General features: G+C 38.9%; 2 protein-coding genes across 2 annotated transcripts in view; both read right to left on the bottom strand.

Moving 5' to 3' along the window:
- Positions 1 to 1,593: 1,593 nt before the first annotated feature.
- LOC112574413 lies at positions 1,594 to 6,419 on the bottom strand. The gene is made up of 5 exons (XM_025255472.1): positions 6,272 to 6,419; positions 3,924 to 4,038; positions 2,861 to 3,105; positions 2,332 to 2,484; positions 1,594 to 2,209 (listed from the first exon to the last, which is right to left on the bottom strand). The coding sequence occupies exons 1-5, from the start codon at positions 6,317 to 6,319 to the stop codon at positions 1,676 to 1,678; spliced, it is 1,095 nt and encodes a 364-aa protein (XP_025111257.1). The 5' UTR covers positions 6,320 to 6,419; the 3' UTR covers positions 1,594 to 1,675.
- Positions 6,420 to 9,373: 2,954 nt separating this feature from the next.
- Positions 9,374 to 19,606, bottom strand: part of LOC112573843 (uridine-cytidine kinase-like 1) — a 12,313-nt gene continuing 2,080 nt past the window's right edge. Inside the window, exons 2-9 of the mRNA XM_025254484.1 lie at positions 18,549 to 18,620; positions 18,002 to 18,253; positions 17,519 to 17,731; positions 17,247 to 17,309; positions 16,841 to 16,963; positions 15,957 to 16,122; positions 15,490 to 15,588; positions 9,374 to 15,283 (exon numbers count right to left, since the gene is read on the bottom strand). Of these exons, the coding sequence (XP_025110269.1) occupies positions 15,237 to 15,283; positions 15,490 to 15,588; positions 15,957 to 16,122; positions 16,841 to 16,963; positions 17,247 to 17,309; positions 17,519 to 17,731; positions 18,002 to 18,253; positions 18,549 to 18,620 (1,035 nt within the window). The 3' untranslated portion in view covers positions 9,374 to 15,236. The remainder of the gene's footprint in view (positions 15,284 to 15,489; positions 15,589 to 15,956; positions 16,123 to 16,840; positions 16,964 to 17,246; positions 17,310 to 17,518; positions 17,732 to 18,001; positions 18,254 to 18,548; positions 18,621 to 19,606) is intronic.

Here is a 19,606-nt window from a genome sequence, read left to right as displayed (position 1 = left end):
GAGGACTTAAAAAGTATTTAATTGTCGATAGAAGGTTTCCTGTACTACAGCTTTGATTATTGCTGATGTTTGTTGGAACCAAACATTTTGTTATCAATAGTCACAATAGTGTTATCAATAGAAGTTTACAGCTTTTTATTTCTTTTATTGCTTGAGGACTGATATTCATTTTTGAAATGGGACAGTTAGGTTTTGTCTCTTTCCAGGGATGTTATAAGTATAGCTTCTGCTTTCTGAGGGTTGAGTGCCAATGGTTCCATAGAAAGGATGAGAAAGAGAGAGGTAGGGGTTATATGTGGTTGCCGTAACAACAAGTCTACTTTAGTTACTTGTGATTTTTTTTTTTAAATTACATCATGAACTAGTCATTGGACCATATTTTCTGCTTGGCGTGTTTTTATGTGAAAGCATGCGTGTACCTGTGTGTGAGCTGACTGGTCTCTCTAACGAGTCTTTCACTTCATGTCTCTACGGTTCATTTCTTCAAGTGTCCTACTACCTTCTGTCCATCATTCGTCGAGATCCTGATCCCTACATCCCCTTCCTGATCAGCAAAGTGTAGCCACCCTGTATACACGCAGTCCAGTGATCTGTGATCACCCTCCAACGGTTACCCGGATACCGGGGGGCAGGTGTCCTCCATGTGGAACACACCAAAGCACACGCTCTACTTCCTGAAACGTGCGAAACGTGAAAAAACTGACAAAAGAAAACAGTTTTTTTTAACTCCCTCTCCACAACCGAAGCTTTTTTTAAATTTTTACTTTACTGTTTGCTCACCGTACCGTGACAACTTGACTCAACCTCCGCCAGGTCTCAAATTTGTTTACGACTCGCTGTGTGTCACAGGTGTACAGATAAGGTGGAACTTGAGTTTGTTGTCGTTTATATCCTTGTCACCTAATATATATTTACTCATAAAGGTTTACATGTGTGGGACCATTTCCTGAACATAATAATACTTCACGGACCTACTCGGGGTGCTTGTTGTCGTGTTTACAACAGTAATTCAGTGGGCTGTACCCGGAGTACACCCTTGTCAGGAAGTCTACGAGCATCAGACACCTGTGCAGTAACCCGGACACAGGTGTTGGTTGTTGTGGTGTAATAATCCACCTGTTTATGCACTGTAAACTAACAGCTCTCAATATTATTAAAACAAACTTTACGAACAGTTGCGCGAGGGTTTTTTTTTTCAGGAAGAGATTAGAGACAGGGATGGTCTCTGCGATGCAAAAACTTTGAGCAGGATCTCATTAATGATTAAAAGTAATATAAATAAATATTTAATAATTCGATATTAATAAACTAATAGAAAGAAATCCGTTGAAACAGGTGGAGTATTTTTAGAGAGAACATGCTTGTCAGAAAGTATGAGTGTTTTGCCATCTGTTTATTTGTTTATTCAGTGAGGCAGATCTTCGTGCTAAATATATTTATATCTGTGGGAGTGTGACTATACCATCTCTATGAAAATAACTTTTACAACGCAACAGTTGAAATAAAAATTCATGATGTATCTACCTATATATCTATAATGCTTCACACTCATAACATGCTAAAAAAAATAAATAAAACAAGAGGAGAACAACGGAAGATTACGTTTCCTGTTTATTGAGGTCGTTTAATGTATACTCCCTCGAGCACTCCTCAGCATTGCCAAGGGGCGAACTCTTTAATGGAAGCGAGGTTGGTAGGGTTCTGGATCCAAGCGACTGTCTGGGACAAGCTGACCTGGTAGACGTCCTCCAGGAGGGTCAGGTCGCGGAGGAAGTTCCTGAGCGCCTGGAAAGCTGTTGGGCACGTTGCTGAACCAAGTCGCGTGCATGGAGATCATGAATGGAGCGCGGTTGGAGTTGTAATGCCGCAGGAAGTTGTGCAGCAGGAAGTCTTCGACCTCCTCCACGGTGGCGCTGGCTGACGTGATGCAGCCGTCAGACATGGCGCAGGATGTGGCGCCATCCACGGTGTACTGACGCCGCAGGGGGATTTCCCACACTCCCGGGTGGCTCACAGCCGGACAGCGGATGGTGTCGCAGACGTCAGGGCTGGGAGGGTAGTCGAGGGTGAAGGGCCAGACGAGGGGAGACAAATCTTCCTCCAGGCTTCCACCGTACATGGAGGAGTCGTAGAGGAAGCCCTCGTCCTCCACCATGTCGTACTGGTCCTCGCCGCCCAGCTGCAGGTATGGAGTGCGCAGGCCGTTCAGCTAGACAAGGACAGACAATTCTGATGTAAGGGAACTCAGTTCCTCGGTCTGGCTGTTTGAGAAGGCTTCCAGGATTGCCAGAGCATTAGTAAAGGACAGGTGAGAATGAAAGAAGAACTCACCTGTGCCAAGGTGCGCCCCGTGGCGGCAGCCAGTCGTTCTCTCATCCCCTCCATCTCCTCGTCCCACTGCTCGCGCGTCCAGAACTGCGGCTCCGTGTGATCCTCCGAGTGGGACTCCACCTCGTGACCGAGGTCAGACAAGGTCTTCACCATCTGCAAAGGGACGCAATTAAGGTCAACACAAACGGAATGTGATCGACAATCCGGATAAAAAAATTTTTTAACCAAACATATGCCTGGCTTTAAGATAATAGAAACAAGAACGCCTCAAGATGCATTTCCAGCAGGGAGGAAGCTTGATACAAAATATAAACCTGGTAGAAAGATCGTGCTTACAGTTCCATACCCTTGTGGCCGTAAAGACAGTGAAATGTGAAATGTGAAAAGCGGTTCATCGTGTTTACTCTACTTTTTCCATCTTACACATCGTTCACATCCGACAAATGGAACTGATAGGTATCCAGTAAACATGTCACTTAAAAAGTCACATGAAATAAAGAAAGAAAAACAACGGACAAAAACAACTCACGATGAAGTTGGTTTCTGCTAACCCGGAGACGAAGAAGGTTGCACGAGCCGTGCAGCCATTGGGGTTAGTGATGGGGTCGCTCTGAGGGTAAAGTTGAGCATAGTAGTTGTAGTTTTCGCTGTTGATGTAATCGTCGAACGTGACCATCACAATCTGAGGCACATTTGAGGCAGGAAGATTCCCAGGAATGCTGGCGCTGATGCATCTACACTTTGGAAGCAGGCACGTGCTTTCGTCACAAAAAGCTGCAAATAGTCAGACGAAGAATAGTTCATCATGGACAAGTTGACATACAAATGAGCGCTCGGCGGTAAGCTTACTGGAGTTTAACTAGTATATGATGTTAAATGTAACATTACTTGACTCTATAGCTTGCTGTGGATATTTAAAAATAAATACTCGCCACACTTGTTTAAGTGCATCTCAGTCTAGCTTGTTGTAGACATTTCACGCTAAATTTTTAGCTTCAAGATAAACAGATTTTAAATACACCAGAGGTAGGCTTAGAGAACAGTCTATGACGATTTAAAATAATTTACTAACGAATTATAATCAGTAATTGCACACTTTGCAGATAATTGTTTTAAAAGGCGATGATAGCACTGTGTTGTGCAAAATTCCTCTGCACATTATGAGCAATGACGTTTTTTATAGTTTGCTACACCTTTCTTTAAAACTTGAGGCATCTATCATTCACAGAGTGATGCTGATGACGACGATGACAACGACGACGACGCAAAAGGAAACATAAGAGTGTTGGTGCCAGGAAGGGTTAAATGTGCCTGATCCCACGACTGCATTGAGTTTTTATGATTTAGTATAGAACAGTGGTTCTTAACCTTGTTTGAGGTACCGAACCCACAAGTTTCATATGCACATTCACCGAACCCTTCTTAGTGTCATCACGAATTGCGAGTGTGTCTTGACTTCCGTGGCGGAGGCTCCGCCGAGAGACCGACTTAGGTTCGATCGAACCCCGGTTAAGAACCACTGGTATAGAGTATACCATCTATGATTCAGAAGATGACAGATTCGAATCCACTGGCGATGGACTGATACATACCTTGTCGCCTTTCAACGCCCAGCGTTTTGTTGGAGGCGGTGAGGGGAACAGCCATCCCATAATGGAAGGATAAGATGCAGATGGCTGCTAAGCTTGTCAGCAGCATGGTTTTGTTCTACAAACAAAGGTCAAGGTGCACTCACGAGGTCATCATATAGGTTAGTGATCTATTTGTAACGGTACAAGATATCGGACATGACGACATCGCTTTCTGGAACTAAGAATTTTATTTATAACGATATAATACAACACAAATATCCTCATTATAAAGATATGACACAGCTAAACATTTTGTGATTAATTGTGTTTATATACAAATCAGTAAAATGTAAATGTCGAACTGAGTGAGGTGTTTGAGCACCACTCGTTACAGAAGTTGCCCACAAATAGTTGCTGATAAAAAATTTTAAAAAAACAGACCGCCCATTGCTAGGGAAAGTCTCATCTGTTGGTGAAGCTTTATTCTTATCTGTATTCCAGAAAGTGGCTTGTGTGAGTGCAGCGATTTGAAAAAAAAACCTGTAAACTTTCCATTCTGTTTTGAGACTTTTTAGTGTGGAGTGAGCTATCCACGGCATGATGTAGTGAACAGACTGACATGAAACTATAAAATATTTGGCTCAATGTACAAAACACTAAAACACTTGGCATAGTGTCACCAACACAGTAAAATACTTAGCTTCATGTCACAATTAAGATGGGAAAGGCCCGAAGGAGGAGGGGTACTAATTTTTTTAGCTGTAAGGACACTCGCACACAAAGACAAACGTGTCGAGGGCTCGCTGCATGTCATCCACTCCCTCATTCCTAGTAATCCGTCTCGTCTAAATCTCGTCTGTCGACTAAAAAATGGACAGCAACATGTCTCTCCTCTCGCCCTCTGTACACCTGCGATTAGGAAGAAGTAGACGATACAATCTGCTCAGCCCCTGCGCGCCTCTACTACGGCACGGCGCGTGGGCGACACGCCTTCGTGACGTCACGTGTGCAGCTCGACCCGGACTCGGATAAGGAAATCTGTCCGCGCCCCTCCTGGGTAGCTGTCATGTGACTCGTCCCTGATCGTTTCTCATCATTTTAGGGATATATATATTTAGAGAAGGGTAAAATGGGATGAGAAATTACATAAACTTTTGCAATACAGGTTGTGACATCAGTCCCTTCTTCCTGGTCCTGATTCTTGCTTTTGACTGGGTTACAATATGTAATCGATTTATTTATTAATTTTATTTATTTATTATCTGCTTTTGTTCTTATTCTTATCTTAGTCAGTTTTCAAGTACGCTCTGTTTTATTTTTCCCGTCCTCTGCCATTTCTTATTTTGTTTGTCAGTTCGCCTTTCTTTTAGTTTGTCGTCGTCGTCGTCGTCGTCGTCCTTGTCGTTGTTGTTGTTTTTCGCCGTCATTTTATTCTCCCCCTACACCCACTTTCTTATTCTTGAAATACATTTTTGTCGTCTCTTTGCTCTCACAGTTGTCTTTCCTTATGATTCTCGTGGTTATGTCTTGTATTCATATGGATTCTAAATTACCTGTAATGTCTGCATTACCATAAAATGTACATTGTTCGTGTTCTTGGTGAAAAGGTTACCAGTTTAACTGCGTCTGAAAATAGTTTTCAAAATTAAATTCTACCATTGCATTGCTGCTGCGTTTAAAAGCTTGCTGGCCGCCTCAAACGAGAATAGAAAGATATATTCTTGCAGTCGCACAGGTCACGTGTCACATGACACAGTGACGAAGCCCATAACCTGGATAATGTCACATGTGGCATAATATTATGTTGCTCTGCTTGTATAAAATAATAAGTAGACGCTTAAGTGTACAGGGTCCTAGCTAGCAATCAACCAAACTACTATTTTATGAGATTTGATCTAACCCTAAGTTTAGTGTCTATGATCACCTACCTTCAAACTGTTTATGGTGACCTGGGTGGTCATTTATCCACGCGTTTTTAATGTTCATTTATTTCATTCCTGTCTTCAAAAAAGGTGAATAATTGACTATCGACGGTAGATTGGTAGAATTCTTACAAAGCTTTACATACCAAGATGCAACACATTAACTGCTTCTTGCAGTTTGTTTAAAGGAGGCAAAAACTCAAACATGACAATTTTCAACACCATGGACGTGAAATGTTTCAGGTTCAGATCTTAGATTGTTCTTCCAGAAAGCAGAGGGAATTTTTCGGCCCTATAGTATGCTTTCTTAACGACTCAGCACATACGCAGGCGAGCATGCAAACAGCTGCTGACTCCTACTCATCAAGAACAAAGATTTTATCGTTATTTTGTAAGGATAGTTAAAGCTTGCGAAGATCGAGGAGCTGAGCATTAAGATGGACCTACCTGTTTGTGACCTGCGGATCTGACAAGAAAGATTTGAATGTCAAACATTCCAGAATATTTATATAATATCACGCGATTAAAAGTCTTTTAGGAGGCAAGGAATACTGGGAGAGTTTGCCTGGCGAACACCTGGCATATTCTTCTTGTTATCTCATCATGTCCATCTCGCGACACTGTAATCGCTCGTTCTGAACCCGTGTGCCCTTACACAATGTTACTGAAAACCTTTTGTGATAAAATGTCGTTTGTACTGAAATCTGGAACATGTAGACTATGAGTCTGTGTACTCCAAAGCACCGTTGAAAAGCAGTATGGTGGGTTGCAGGTTCTTGCAAAGAGATCATGCACTGTCTGTCTCCAACCCTCGCATCACATTTTGAAGTTGATTAAAGTTCTACATTCAGTCCCTTGATACCTGGGGTCTTCTCTAGGTTTGGCCCCAGCAAGCAGAGATGGGCGAGTGTTTAATGCAAGGTGTGTATGGCCGCTGTATATGTTCGTGTCGTCTTGAAGGAGTGTGGAGGAAGGTTTCGCATAAGCAATGACAAGCGAGTGTGTTTGGTCATCTCACTTATTCATCTGTTTGCTTACAGGTGTGCTGGTTCGTCACCTGTCCCTCAGTCTGTGAGGAATGGGTAGGAGCGTGCGTGGTAAAAGCGGAAGTGACGTGACAAGTCGAGGTGTGTGTGTGTGTCGGGGTGGGAAGGGTTGGTGTGCGAACGTGACTAGTTTACACTAGTTATATATGTATGCGTGAGTGTATGAGGGTGTATCTGCGTATGGAGAGATGCATGAATAAATAGATATTTGAGCACAGTGAGGAGTCGAACCAAATGGAAAATGTCTGGATTCAGAATTTTACATTTAAATATTGACGAGCACGTACCATGAAAGACATTATATTTTTTATCCCGAAAACTGACTGAAAATAAATTTTAAAGAAAGAAGATTTGGTTGAAAAACTCAGTGTCCTTTGTTTATTTCTAACTATACATTTCTAGCTATTCTTCTATATTTATCTATTTACTCTCTGTATATCTGTAGATCCGGTTATATCTGTTAAATCAACACATCTATAAAATTTTCTAGGTTATAATAAAAAGACACTTGATGGTATGTATGGTACTCAGGCGGTAGTATTCACTCTTATCACTCTATCCGTCTTTGCATCTGTTGTTGTGTTTACATATGGTCATAGCAAAACAGGGTGTGACCAGGATAATGTTATCGATAAAACCAGCTGAGTGCTCTTCGACAAAGTCAAATAGTAGTCCGTAGCCAGTCCATACTTTGCAGCAAACATTTCATCGTTTCTCCTCTCTCTCTCCCTCTTCTCCTCTCCCTAAATTCTGGCGTCCAAACTAAGAGGCGCGCTGGTTCGATACCCGAGTAGCGGAGCAGACGTCTCCCATTCGACCCAGCTGGAGGGAATGGGTACCTGACTCCATAAAAGGTTAGGAAGGTATGGCAGCGAGAGAGAGGAGATGAGCACCGCCCTCACCTAGAGAAAAGTAATGTTTCTAACAATTCACTTCCAAACGACCTGAACAAAAATCTTTACTTTTTTTTTAACCCCTAAATTATAGTCTCATTGATGAAGTTTTGAGAGTGTCTGTGTGCAACAAAGATGTCATCTTGTCTCTACAAAAGTTAATTTTTGCTGCCCACGGTGAGACTAAGATTGTGACCAGCTGTTTCATTTTATCTAATCGAGCTTTGTCAAGTGAGCTTAAGTCGCATTTCTGGACACGCACTGTGTGTTGAAGCTCTCTCAGTGCGCTTTAATCTTGCACTAAAAATATCTGTAATGGTGCTGTCTTGATCTTGAGTGGGGACAAAAATTGTTCCTCATTGTTACTGTCATCGTGAGATGTGATTGGTTCAGAAATGGTCGTGCGACATTTTCTGCTGGCTTGTATGACAGTGTGTGTCAATGGAATAATCCGCGAACTTGTATGACTGGACTGTGGCAGACGATTCCCCCCCCCCCCCCCAGTTAACTACTAAAACGAGGCATGCTACTACAAAGCTTCCGGTTTAGTCATATATTCTATGTTTGGGCTCGCCGAGACTAACAGCGGAGACCTTCCCTAGAGTCTAAGCGTTGGTCTCGGCAGACAGACAGCAGTCCACCTATAAATGTCCTTAGGCTGATCGAGGAGAGAGACTCGGTTCCGGTTGATACTTTAGGACACTTTGCAATTGATCCGCACAACGCACATTGGACAGCTTGTGGCTTAAGTATAACTTAGTGCTTTAGAGCCAGCAATAATCTTATCTGAAGGCATAAATCTGTGCGTTACAAAAAAATTTCGTTTGTGTGGATTAATTTGGTTTTGGACTTCTCTTTCTTTCTTTTGTCAGTGCTAACAGCACATAAGCATGTTCTGACACCTGACAAGTACAGAAAAAACAAGGTGCCAGTGCCAGGCAGCTGGACTGATGGTCACCACTAAAATACCTGTATCTCTTGAACAAAGTGCTCCATTTCAAACATTCTTTTTGGATTTTACTTGCTAATGATTTTACTAACTACTTATGCTTTCTGGATTCAATTTTCATGCCAAACATAAAGTATTTAAGTACATTGCAAGATCAAACAATTTAATGATGGATTTTTGTCACCATTCAAAACGGAAATAAAGCAATTCTTCCAAATTAATGGACAGACAGAATGTTTAAAATTGATAAAAATAGTTTAAAAGTTACAGCTGCTTGAGTGGGGTGACTTTAACCCCACAGATTGCCACCAGAAACTAAAAGGCCAGCTGAAGGAAAGCTTGGCAGTGAAAGGGTTAGGCAGCAGAAAGTGTCTTCCCTGTCACTACCTGTTAGTCACCTGCCATTGGCAACAAACCCTGGAGAAAACTTTTCAGACACAACCAATGTATTTAGAGTGATGTCAAAATATGTATGTGGGACACAGCTCCCATGTTCTTGATCACGGCGCTAAGAGAAACTGTTTTTTAACAACAAAAACAACAGATTTGTGTTAAATAACTTTGGATTTAACTCCTTGTAAATTATTGTGTAGTGCTTTTTTTTTTTAATTTGCAAGTCAAAATTCATTTTCTGCAGACAGATCAACAACAAGCCAGTCAATGCCCGTAAGAATAATTTAATTCAAAGGGCTTTATATACATTGTTTTCTTGTTATCAGAATGGCACAGTTTGTATTTACTGAGAAGATATGTCAAAGTTAATTATTTATATACAAAGGAAAAATCTTCACAACTCTCATCTCTTTTGTACTCCTTTCCTCGTCTAAGAAAAAGAAATCCCAGTTTAATTAAAGTCCACTTTAAAGATTTTTTCTGTATTAAAGACCTCTGCCAGCAGTTTACCAAGCTCGGGATATCAAGATGTGGGGAAAATTATTTTAGCACAAATACTCTTACAATAAAGCATAACATTATAACATGAACTATAAAGATCATAATCTTTTATAGTTAGCACATTTTATAGAATGTGTCAAAATGAAATGCCTGAGGTGTTACTTCCAAAAAGCTACAGGAAATGTGGGTGGGAGAAGTCCTCCCTCCCCTTTAGCAAGCTCCTGGTGCTGTGCATTTTAGGACAAATTTATAATACTGATCATGTGTGAAGTTTCTTTTGGACCATACAATGCGTTCATAATACACAGCAAATTGTTCTTGAACACTGTTTGAATAACTCTTGACAAACACTTCATGCCTGAAAATACATGCACGCTCTTGTCTCTCCGGTAAGATATTCAAAGTTTATTTCTGTCCTCTTGCAACACAAGATAAATCCTCAGAAGGGAACAATGTGCACAAAACAATTGTATGTTAAAGACACTTTTTATCATATTTCTCCCAGCAGCACTACAAGTGGCTTGTTACAATATGTTTCATTTTATGCAAATCATACAAATATTGCCTTAATTCCTTTTCCTCGGTTACCAATTTAAATTGTACATGAAACAAATTAATGTCTGGCAAGCCAAGGCACCTGCTTCAAGCAGGGTTTTGTCAGCAAAGAAAAATCCACCTGTCCATTTCATAATTACTTAAGAAAATCCTCATGTGCAGACAAGCATCATATGGCATCTTGTCTGAAGTGTAGACAAAACTGTAGAAATAGCTACATTAACAGTTTTGTTGTCAAAAGCATGGTATAATTTGCTGTCTTTAAAAAAAAAAACACTTAATCTTCCAATGTGACTAACCCCTCTTGACATGAAACTACAGCTACGTCCCTCAGTCCTCATTGTGGTGCTAACTCCACCACCAATGGTACACAAGTTTTGGATTTGTTTGTTTGTTTACTGGTTGTCTCAAAATGCTGATATCTCCAATGAAATTAATAATCTACGAAGTATCCTGCACATAACCAATGCTATTAGTTTTCCTGCAGTCCTGAACCTGTTACTGTGCATTTTCCAAATGACAAGCTCCTTTGTCGCAAGTTATCGCTGTGTCATGTCCAAGTTATAGCAAAAATGACATTTTAAAATGCTCAAACTAATGTGTGGGAATGAAAAAAGAAAAAAAAAATATTCCTCCTGCTTGATTTTTTTTTGGGCGAGGGGGACAATTACATAATGATGTTTTATGCTGAAATAAACTTGACATCTATGAAAATCACAAGGCTTGTGGAATAGTGTAAATGGTTCTCACAGAGTGAATCCTGTCAACGATCTTAGCAGCTGACATGCAATCTTTTCTTCCAATGCAGACAGCTGTTTTTACCAATTCTGAGGGGGAATAAAATGACACATCATGTGACTGTGCCTTCTGCTAAAACACTAATCCTTGGTCCTCGATAATGCTGACCAAAAACAGGAATGGCGTTTTTACAATGTTATTAAAAAAAAATCTGAGCCTAGCTTGTCGGTGCTCAGTTCCTCTCAGGCTGGGAGAGGGGATAAACCTAAGCTTCAATGAACATTAGGAATTGATCATTAGGAAAGAAATGTAGCTATCCATCTGCATTCATTAGTGTATTTCATTGTTACCTGTTCATAAAAATTTGTTTGGACCACTAATCTCAATAACAAAAAAGACAAAAGTAGCAATAAACAGTTTTTTCTTTCTGCCAATTTTTCCTGAAATAACAGATCTGAATGTGTTCCACTTCAGAATGACCCTGGGTTTTTTTCTCTTGAACAAGTGATATTTCTTGAGAGAAAACGTTCTAAGCTTCTGTAAGAAACATCCACAGAATTTCAGCAACATTCGCCAAAGCTAGAATTAAAAAATATCAGGATTGTTTTCTCAGAAATATCACAAACCTAATTTTACTGCCAGTCTGAAATCACGAAGTCTTAAGTAAAGAAGCAACTTTAAAAAAATGGTGAAGCAAAAAGAGAATAAAAAATCCCTTTCTTTGTATACACATTCATGTCAGTTACCAAAACTTTGTAAATATGATGACACTAAACATGCTTTGATCTTTTCCAGCAACCGAATTTTCTTTTTTCTTGGTCATAAACAAATTGAGAATTAGTTGATATTCATCTTTACTTATGTGAACTGAAGCCATGAATTGAAGTTATAAATGATGTCTGTACTGACCTACATGGAGTACTTTCTTCAGGTTTTTAGAAAAGGACTGAAGTAACTGGGCTCCTGTTAGCCAGTCACTTCATGCTATAAATGCACAAAGGAAATGGATATACATGTCTGTACAATAAGTCTTGTAAATGCCAAGATAGGAACATATCTTTATTTTCTTCTTGTTTTGGTGTCTGATCTTCATTCAAACAGAAATCTTACTGTGAGTCTGATATCGAGCAAAAACCAAAAATGGCAATGAAATGCAAAAATAATCACCGAAAAACTAAAATGCAAACACAAACTTTATCTGGGTGTAAATGTAAATTCTTTTATGTTACAAAAATTAAACAAACTTAAAATGGCACAATTTAAATATTGCCTTCAGCACTAAATACATGCCCGCTTCCACAAGTAAATGTAGGTTTACATTGTTAACTATTTTCTTCCATTCATTCAAATATATTCATCTTTCACATGGTTCTCATTCAAACCTGCTTCACACAACCACTAGCATTCAAGGGACAATTTTAAAACACACATTTTAGACTACACACAAACACCACTAAGTCATACACATTCTCAAATTGCAGAAATAAAAATAAATTAAAATCCTCTTGTTCAATAGGGAATTATTTAGAGGAAGCATCTTCAGCATCACTGCAGTATTAAACCAAAATTTGTTTACCCGGAACTTGGTTATGAGAAATTTTTTTTAAACCGAGTCCTGATGAGTCAATCATCCATTGTGTTAGGCAAAGGTGGTGACTGACTCATACCCTTGTCCATCCATCCAAGTCGAATAAAACTGATTTGTGGAGATCAATATAGCAAAAGTGACTGAGCAAGTCGTGTCTGTTCCAATCTATATCTAACACTAATATCTTATGGGCCATGAAAGTACACTTACGCAAACAACAGTATATTCCGAAAAGAAATCTTTCATCCATATCTTTACTGCTTCAACAGAAAAATTCAATGAAATGATGATGCACTACGCCATCTATCCTGAACTAACAAAAGCTAATCACATATACTTCCTTTACTATGTCCTATCATCAGCAAAACATCGATAGTAAAACCTTTTTAACAGTGTTTTCCAAAATAAGCAATGTCTTCTCAAAGAACCAGTCTCTGATATAATTTTTGCCCCAGAATTCTGGGATGTCTTGCATTTTGGGGAGGCAGGGGGGTGGGGAGCACAAGGCAGAGGAGGAGAAGCATTATTAAATAGATATATTCATAAAGACCTTCCATTTCAACCACTCTTTTTCATCTCTGATCTTTGGAAGGTCTGCACTTTATCAGAGACAAAGTGGACGGGAAGATAAAAGCTCTGCATATCTAAATTTGGCCAGGAATGCTGCTACATTTTAAAACAAAACAAAGAAAACCCACTGTGTCCAGTGTGACATTAGTAAAATCTCACTGCTTCAACACATTCCCGTATGCCACTGGTAACTTCACTGACTGTCCATCAGACTGCCCAAATGGCCTGAAACTAAAATACAAGTTTAAACATCTAAAACTAAAACCTCTTATATTCTACCCAGAATCCAGCAGCAGTAAAAACCTTTCCCTATTAACCTATACAAGTGATTTCAGTTTCTTTTTTGATTTTTGTTTTTAATGTTTTGATGAATACATGAGACCTTAATTGTAATAAACTTTTCCCAAGACCTTAAGGTTTTCAGAAATGTGCCAGAAAACCACTGGCATTCAGTATTCTATTGATTCACCAGTCATGCCCCTTCAGCACAGGTCTTTCTCGCTGGATGCATGAATTTTTATCATTTTGAAAAAATAATCATGTAATATACAACTGTGGTTTTTGTTCTTATAAATAGATAAACATTAGTAGAATTCAAATTTTCTTAAAAGAATTTTCAAGCTTTTTTTTCCTATTTAGAACAGCATGTAAATTGTATATATAGAAAAAAAACGCCATGAAGTAGGCTACTACACCAAACTGGATAATATTATCACAAATCTTACCAATGCCAAAAATCCAGTTTCTTTGTTAAAACAATGAGATGATCCATAAGGAATCTAAACACAGAAATAAGTTATGCATATGCATAAGGTTTATGGGGGCCTTTTAGCTTAGGATCGACATGAAACCTTTTATCTCTGACACACCATTTTCGATATGTAGTCACTATAGGACTAGAAAATTTTAAATAATTGCCAGGAAACAACCAACTAAACAATGCCCAGAAAAATAACTACATAAAGATAATTCCTCAAGCAACATCCTCAGTTACATCCTTTAGTCTACCTTTAGCAATGGAGAATAAAATATTGACTAGTTTTCCTGAACTGCCTTAGCACTCGCACAGACATTTATAACAATGGTCTATGAAGTGACTCCTTTTGAGTTAAGCTGACACTCTTGTTTCAAAATGTTTTTTTTGTGTGTGTGACCTGGACCATTTAGCGAGGTCAGGAACTGTGACCTACTCACACAGCTTATCTATTATTGTATGATATAATCTGAAGCTTAAAGTAAACTATGGATCTTTATAGACAGAAAAAGAACAAAGGTCTTAACTAGAGCTATCAACACATATACCAGGTACCAGAATGAAATATTCTGAATCCGTTTTCTAAATGGCAAGAAAGAACACATATCCCCTTGCAGTTTCCATGGCTTCTTGGTGATGAACATGAGTTACAAACCAGGATCAGAAACATCCTTGTCCCTGCTTATATAAGGTACATATAAAACCTGAGAAAAAAATGTAAATGTGGAGTCTGGTAGGCAAGGCTGATTGGGGAAATCAAGTAAAAAAAAACAACAAACTGCCATTTCAGAAAAAAATTACTTAATAAAATAAATCTCATCTTTTGCCTTTACTGGCAGGAGAGATATGCTATCAGCTCAGATGTCCATCCAAGCACACAGGTCCCCATTAAAATGTGCATGCAAAGGATTTAATGTGCAGGTTTTAAACATGATGCATGCACAATGCAAAATAATGGTAGAGTTTTTAAATCCACAGACATCTGACATAAAAACAAATACCAGCAAACAGGAGCACTAACATATCATACAATTTTAAAACACTTCAAGTTTTTAGCACAATTTCCAATGCATGTTGTGGAATGTTTCATTGCATGATTTGTTTTATTATACATGAAATGTATTTGAAACACATGCATGCATATTTTAGGGGACATAGGGTACATGACAGACCTCTGAGCTCACAACAGCAGCACTCAACCTTCACTATACATTTAAGAAATGACACACAAACATAATCATTTTCACCAAGTGAAACAAGTACCCAAGCCAATAAAATTAAAGACAATGTTTAACAACACTTGTTCAAACTCACTGTCTCTCACACATTTGTACTCCATTTCTTGCACCGGTACTAATAAATGCTTCTAGATTTCCACTGTAAGGCAGGCCACTGTACAAGCCAGATATGGCCCTGACACCACTGCTAGTTTTCTGTCAGATCAGTACCAAAGAATCGATCACCAAAATTACCTGCAATGACAGAAGGTGACAATGCTCTTAATGATTTTAAAGATGTGATGAAAGAAATATTGTAAACTGTAACTTTTGTTTGAAAAAAAAAAACTCTAAAAATCGTATAACATTCATATTTACATGCAACCAGTTCTAGTGCGCATCAACCTTCAAAATTCTTCCTTCAAAAGAAAAAAAATCCATAAACTAGCCAAAGCACTAACCTATGCCAGGCAGGATGTGGAATTTCTCATTGACCTCTTTGTCCACAGCAGTTGTCACAATCTTCACTTTGGGGAAAGCATAGGCCACAGAGTGTACCCCTGACACAATCACATAAGCTTAAGGTATTTGTCTTATAAAAATATTTATGTACAGGTATATACCCACAGATGTATAAAACATGTAAGTTTCTGCATTATGTATAACCTATATGCTCTTTTAATATATAGGTTCCCTAATATAGCTTTACAAGCCACTTCCATTTCCAGCTAGATTTTTATTTATAACAAGCAATGACTACTTCTAAAAGTATGGCAAAATAACACAAGTCTCTCTGAAGAGCTACTTCGTGACTCCAGTTTGGATGTGAAAAAATATGGAATGGGAAAAAAGTAACAGAACAACATTCAATAATCTCAAATTATCATTGATCCATACTGCCCAACTCATTAACAAAGCTCTTTTTCACCTGATTCTGCCATCAACAATGAGCAGAGTGTGATGCTGCTCTCAGGAACATCATGATCCAGCAGGACACGGATGGCCATCATAGCAGCAGCTCCTGTTGCTACGGTTGCATCGTGGAGAAAGATATGATACTCCTTTATGTTCTTCGGTAGTCGCAAATAGTGTAGCTATTGAATGAAAGGACAAATACCTTTTAAACTCCTAAAACACAATGAATACAACTACAAAATACTTTTATGGTAGGCCATGGAGCCCACACAAATGGCATACAATATATTACAAAATACTAAATATAGATAAATTATATCATATTTTCTGATTTTATGTAGACATCAACATCAGGACTCTGAATGTAAAATAAAGTTGCTGAGCTGCAGAGTGAAACACTAGAGATGAGCAGACAAAAGTGCACACAGAAAGCCATGATGATGCAGTGATATTGTAAAAACTACTGAGACAAAGGTAACAAGCAGCATCAGAAAAAAAAAGTGGGAATTACAGTGTTAACAACATATAAAGAGGAATCAAGTGAAAATGTAACTGCCACAATCCTAGATTTACATGTACACATTTATTTGAAACTAGAAAGTTTGTGGACTGTGCTAGGCTGCACCTTCTTGCTAATTTTGTATCTAAAGGGCCTTTTTTAAAATAATAAAATAGATGGATATTTTGCACAAGACTGCATAGTAACAGAAACAGAAAAAAATCCTACATTAATGATTCCCATGCTTTCTGCAACACATTTTGCAAAGTTCAAATCTGTCAGCCACCTCTCTGTTCTCACCAAGATTGAGAAATGACCACCAGTAATTAACCTCCTCGCAAGAGTTAATCTCAGTCTTGCTACTCAATTAACTTCATGGGTGGAACACAAAAACTCACCTCAGGTTCTCCTGTGTCCAGGTTAGTCTGAATGAGGATCTTGCCAATACTGACATCTTTACACACTTCCCGAAGTGCCTGTTCCATTGTCTCCCCTGCACGAAGTATGGACACACCTGCAATCTGTCACAAATAACTGTCATGAACAACTTTGATGATTCTACAGGCAGTGCAGACATACTTAATAAATGAGCCATTGACGAAATGGAACAGTCTAGCTGACAAACGGCACATCGTAAAAACCTAGGCAGCAAGGAATACAGGCACACATGAAAATCTGTGCTAATACATTTTTAGTTGTATCATTCTTTGAAAACTTAAAATCAGGGCAGCTATTTTAATCAAAACAATAAAAGGAAACAGATTTTCTGCTATAGACAGGTACTTCAGAACATCATCTTCTTACCTTGATGTTAGAAATTTTCTTGCCAGTGTAGTCAATACCCTGAGGTGTCTCCACAGTCATTTCCTGCAAATTACAGTCTGGTCAGAACTAAAGAAAACTCCTGAACTCGCCTCAACCCCTTCTTAAAACTGTTCAATTATAAGTTATACCATTAACCATACTCTTTACCCTATACCACACTATAAACTGCAACTGTCTTGTCATCCCAGCAACCAGAGAAAGAAACAAAACTGAAACCAACTACCTTCACAACATCAAAAATTGGGGCTCACCCTGAATGGAAGCATTGAAAGAGCAAATTCAAACAAAAGACGCATCAGACGTTTGGAGTAGAAGATGAACTCATCCCGGCTGGTTTCAACATTACGTATAAATGTGTGGATCCCATGTACCTGCGGGGTCTTCTCAAGTATGCACAAAGTGTTTGGAAGTGGTTGGAAGCGATGCTCTGCAGAGGCCAGCTGGTTGCGTAGTTTGAAGCCACGCTAAAATCACAACACATGCATATTAAAAAGAATGGAAGGCCAAGCAAAACTAGTTTACTCAATTTGTTCTACAACTGCATTCTACTTTCTCTTTAATAAATTAAACAATATGTTTATTAATGTAATTACTCAAACAAGAAACTTTAAATGAACCTGTACACAAATGAACAAATGCAGAATGGTATAACAGCCATCATATTTTTTGTGAGAGTTGCCAAAATTTAGCAAAACCAGGTCAAACATCCTCATATCCTTTTTCCAACCACTCACCGCAAGCAGTTGAGTATGCACATGCAAGACAATCAAATTGATGGCCACGTCATTGTCTCCTCCACGAGGCACAATGATATCTGCATATGTCATTGTTGGCTCTATGTAATGTTCAAAAGAGGGTTTCACAAAGGTGTTGTATTGCTTCAAAACACCTTCCAGTTCACGGCCTCTTTCACTGATGTCACGGCGCAGACGGCGAGCTAAGCGCACATCTGAGTCAGTGTCAACAAACACTTTCAGATCCATCAGCTGCAAGGAACACACAACAATAACATGCATTTGTACTATTAGTTTCACATTCATACACCGTACAACACTGAACACTTAATTTTGGAGCAAGTATGGGAAATATCTTAATCTATAATCTCCTTTCTAGCTTATGTGTAGTTCATCATATTGGTTCTCATCCATTGCTGTTGGACTAACAAATTCTGCGTGCAGGACTACTACAGGACTGTTGTGTGCCTCACAAAGTACTCTCATATCAAACAAGTCTATTAGTCATCCAATACTTTGTTTTGCTTCTTACTCCTGATAACCTCACCTTGAGCAATTCTTTGCTGGTAAATGCCATGATGCCCTCAAAAACCACAACGTTGGCCCCATAAATTGTTTTCTGCAAAAGAATTGACCCAAACCTTCATGTCAACCTCTTAAGTCTATACACTATAAAAAAAACAAAAACTGATGACTAACTTACATGACAAAGTGCTGCATCAAAGAAGTGCCCATACACTCACATTCACACTGCAGCACATACTCATGAACACAGGTAATTATAGAAAAGAGTTAGGGGCTGAAAAATGTGGGAACTTGATGATTCATACTGTTCTTTCATCACAAGTGTAAATCATTATGGTGAGTAATGAATTTGACAAGAACTTGGCTACCAACCATGTGGGGTCGAGCATCGTGTCGAAAGTTGTACACGGCATTATGATCTTTTCTTCCTTCAGCTTTGCGCGTGGAAAGAAGAGGATGTCAAAGCATCTGGGTGAAAAATGTACTCGTGCGGGTGCTGGGTGATGTGTTGCTATTCAAACTGGAATAGTTTCAAAAGTACACAAAAAAATGCAGTGGCGTAGGACAGGGGAGAGTGGGCGGGATGCCTCTCACAAGGTGATGAACAAAATGTGAATATCATCGTCAACAAAATTTCCTCCAATAAGGCGCATCTTCCTAAACACTCGAATGAACTCCAGTAATTCTGGTACATGTAACATAATCGTCATACCGTGTCACTGACAGTGCAAGAGCTGCAAGTGGACATCAACTCAATCCTGACATGTCAGAAATAAAAGAAATATGTAACATAAAATTGAGTTCATTTATGAATTCATAAGCTCCATCGTTAAAACAATAAATGATTCCTGAGAGGAAAAGCTTCCAAACAGTGGAAAGTTTAACTATTGGTTAGCAGTAAATGCTCAGGCCCTATTAAAATTGGCATTTCATTATGTTAGGATTGAGTTAGTTAAAAAAACAACAAGTAACTATGATCTATCATGAGATCATTAAGTTGATTTCTTTATGCGCATCGGTAAAATGTTCGACGCAGATGACTATATTCTTTGCACAAACTCGGTACTTATTGGATAGATG

This window comes from Pomacea canaliculata, linkage group LG10 (assembly GCF_003073045.1).
Source record: "Pomacea canaliculata isolate SZHN2017 linkage group LG10, ASM307304v1, whole genome shotgun sequence".
Taxonomy (NCBI): Eukaryota; Metazoa; Mollusca; class Gastropoda; order Architaenioglossa; family Ampullariidae; genus Pomacea; species Pomacea canaliculata.
Note: the sequence above shows the minus strand (reverse complement) of the source record. Positions and strands in the feature narration are given on the sequence as shown.

Excerpts from the sequence above, each read along its gene's own strand:
- LOC112574413 (XM_025255472.1), bottom strand. The coding sequence starts at position 6,319 with ATGTTTGACATTCAAATCTTTCTTGTCAGATCCGCAGGTCACAAACAG. Across the intron at positions 4,039-6,271 it reads GATCCGCAGGTCACAAACAG|AACAAAACCATGCTGCTGAC; the intron begins GTAGGTCCATCT and ends CTTTGTTTGTAG. Across the intron at positions 2,485-2,860 it reads TAGCAGAAACCAACTTCATC|ATGGTGAAGACCTTGTCTGA; the intron begins GTGAGTTGTTTT and ends GTCCCTTTGCAG.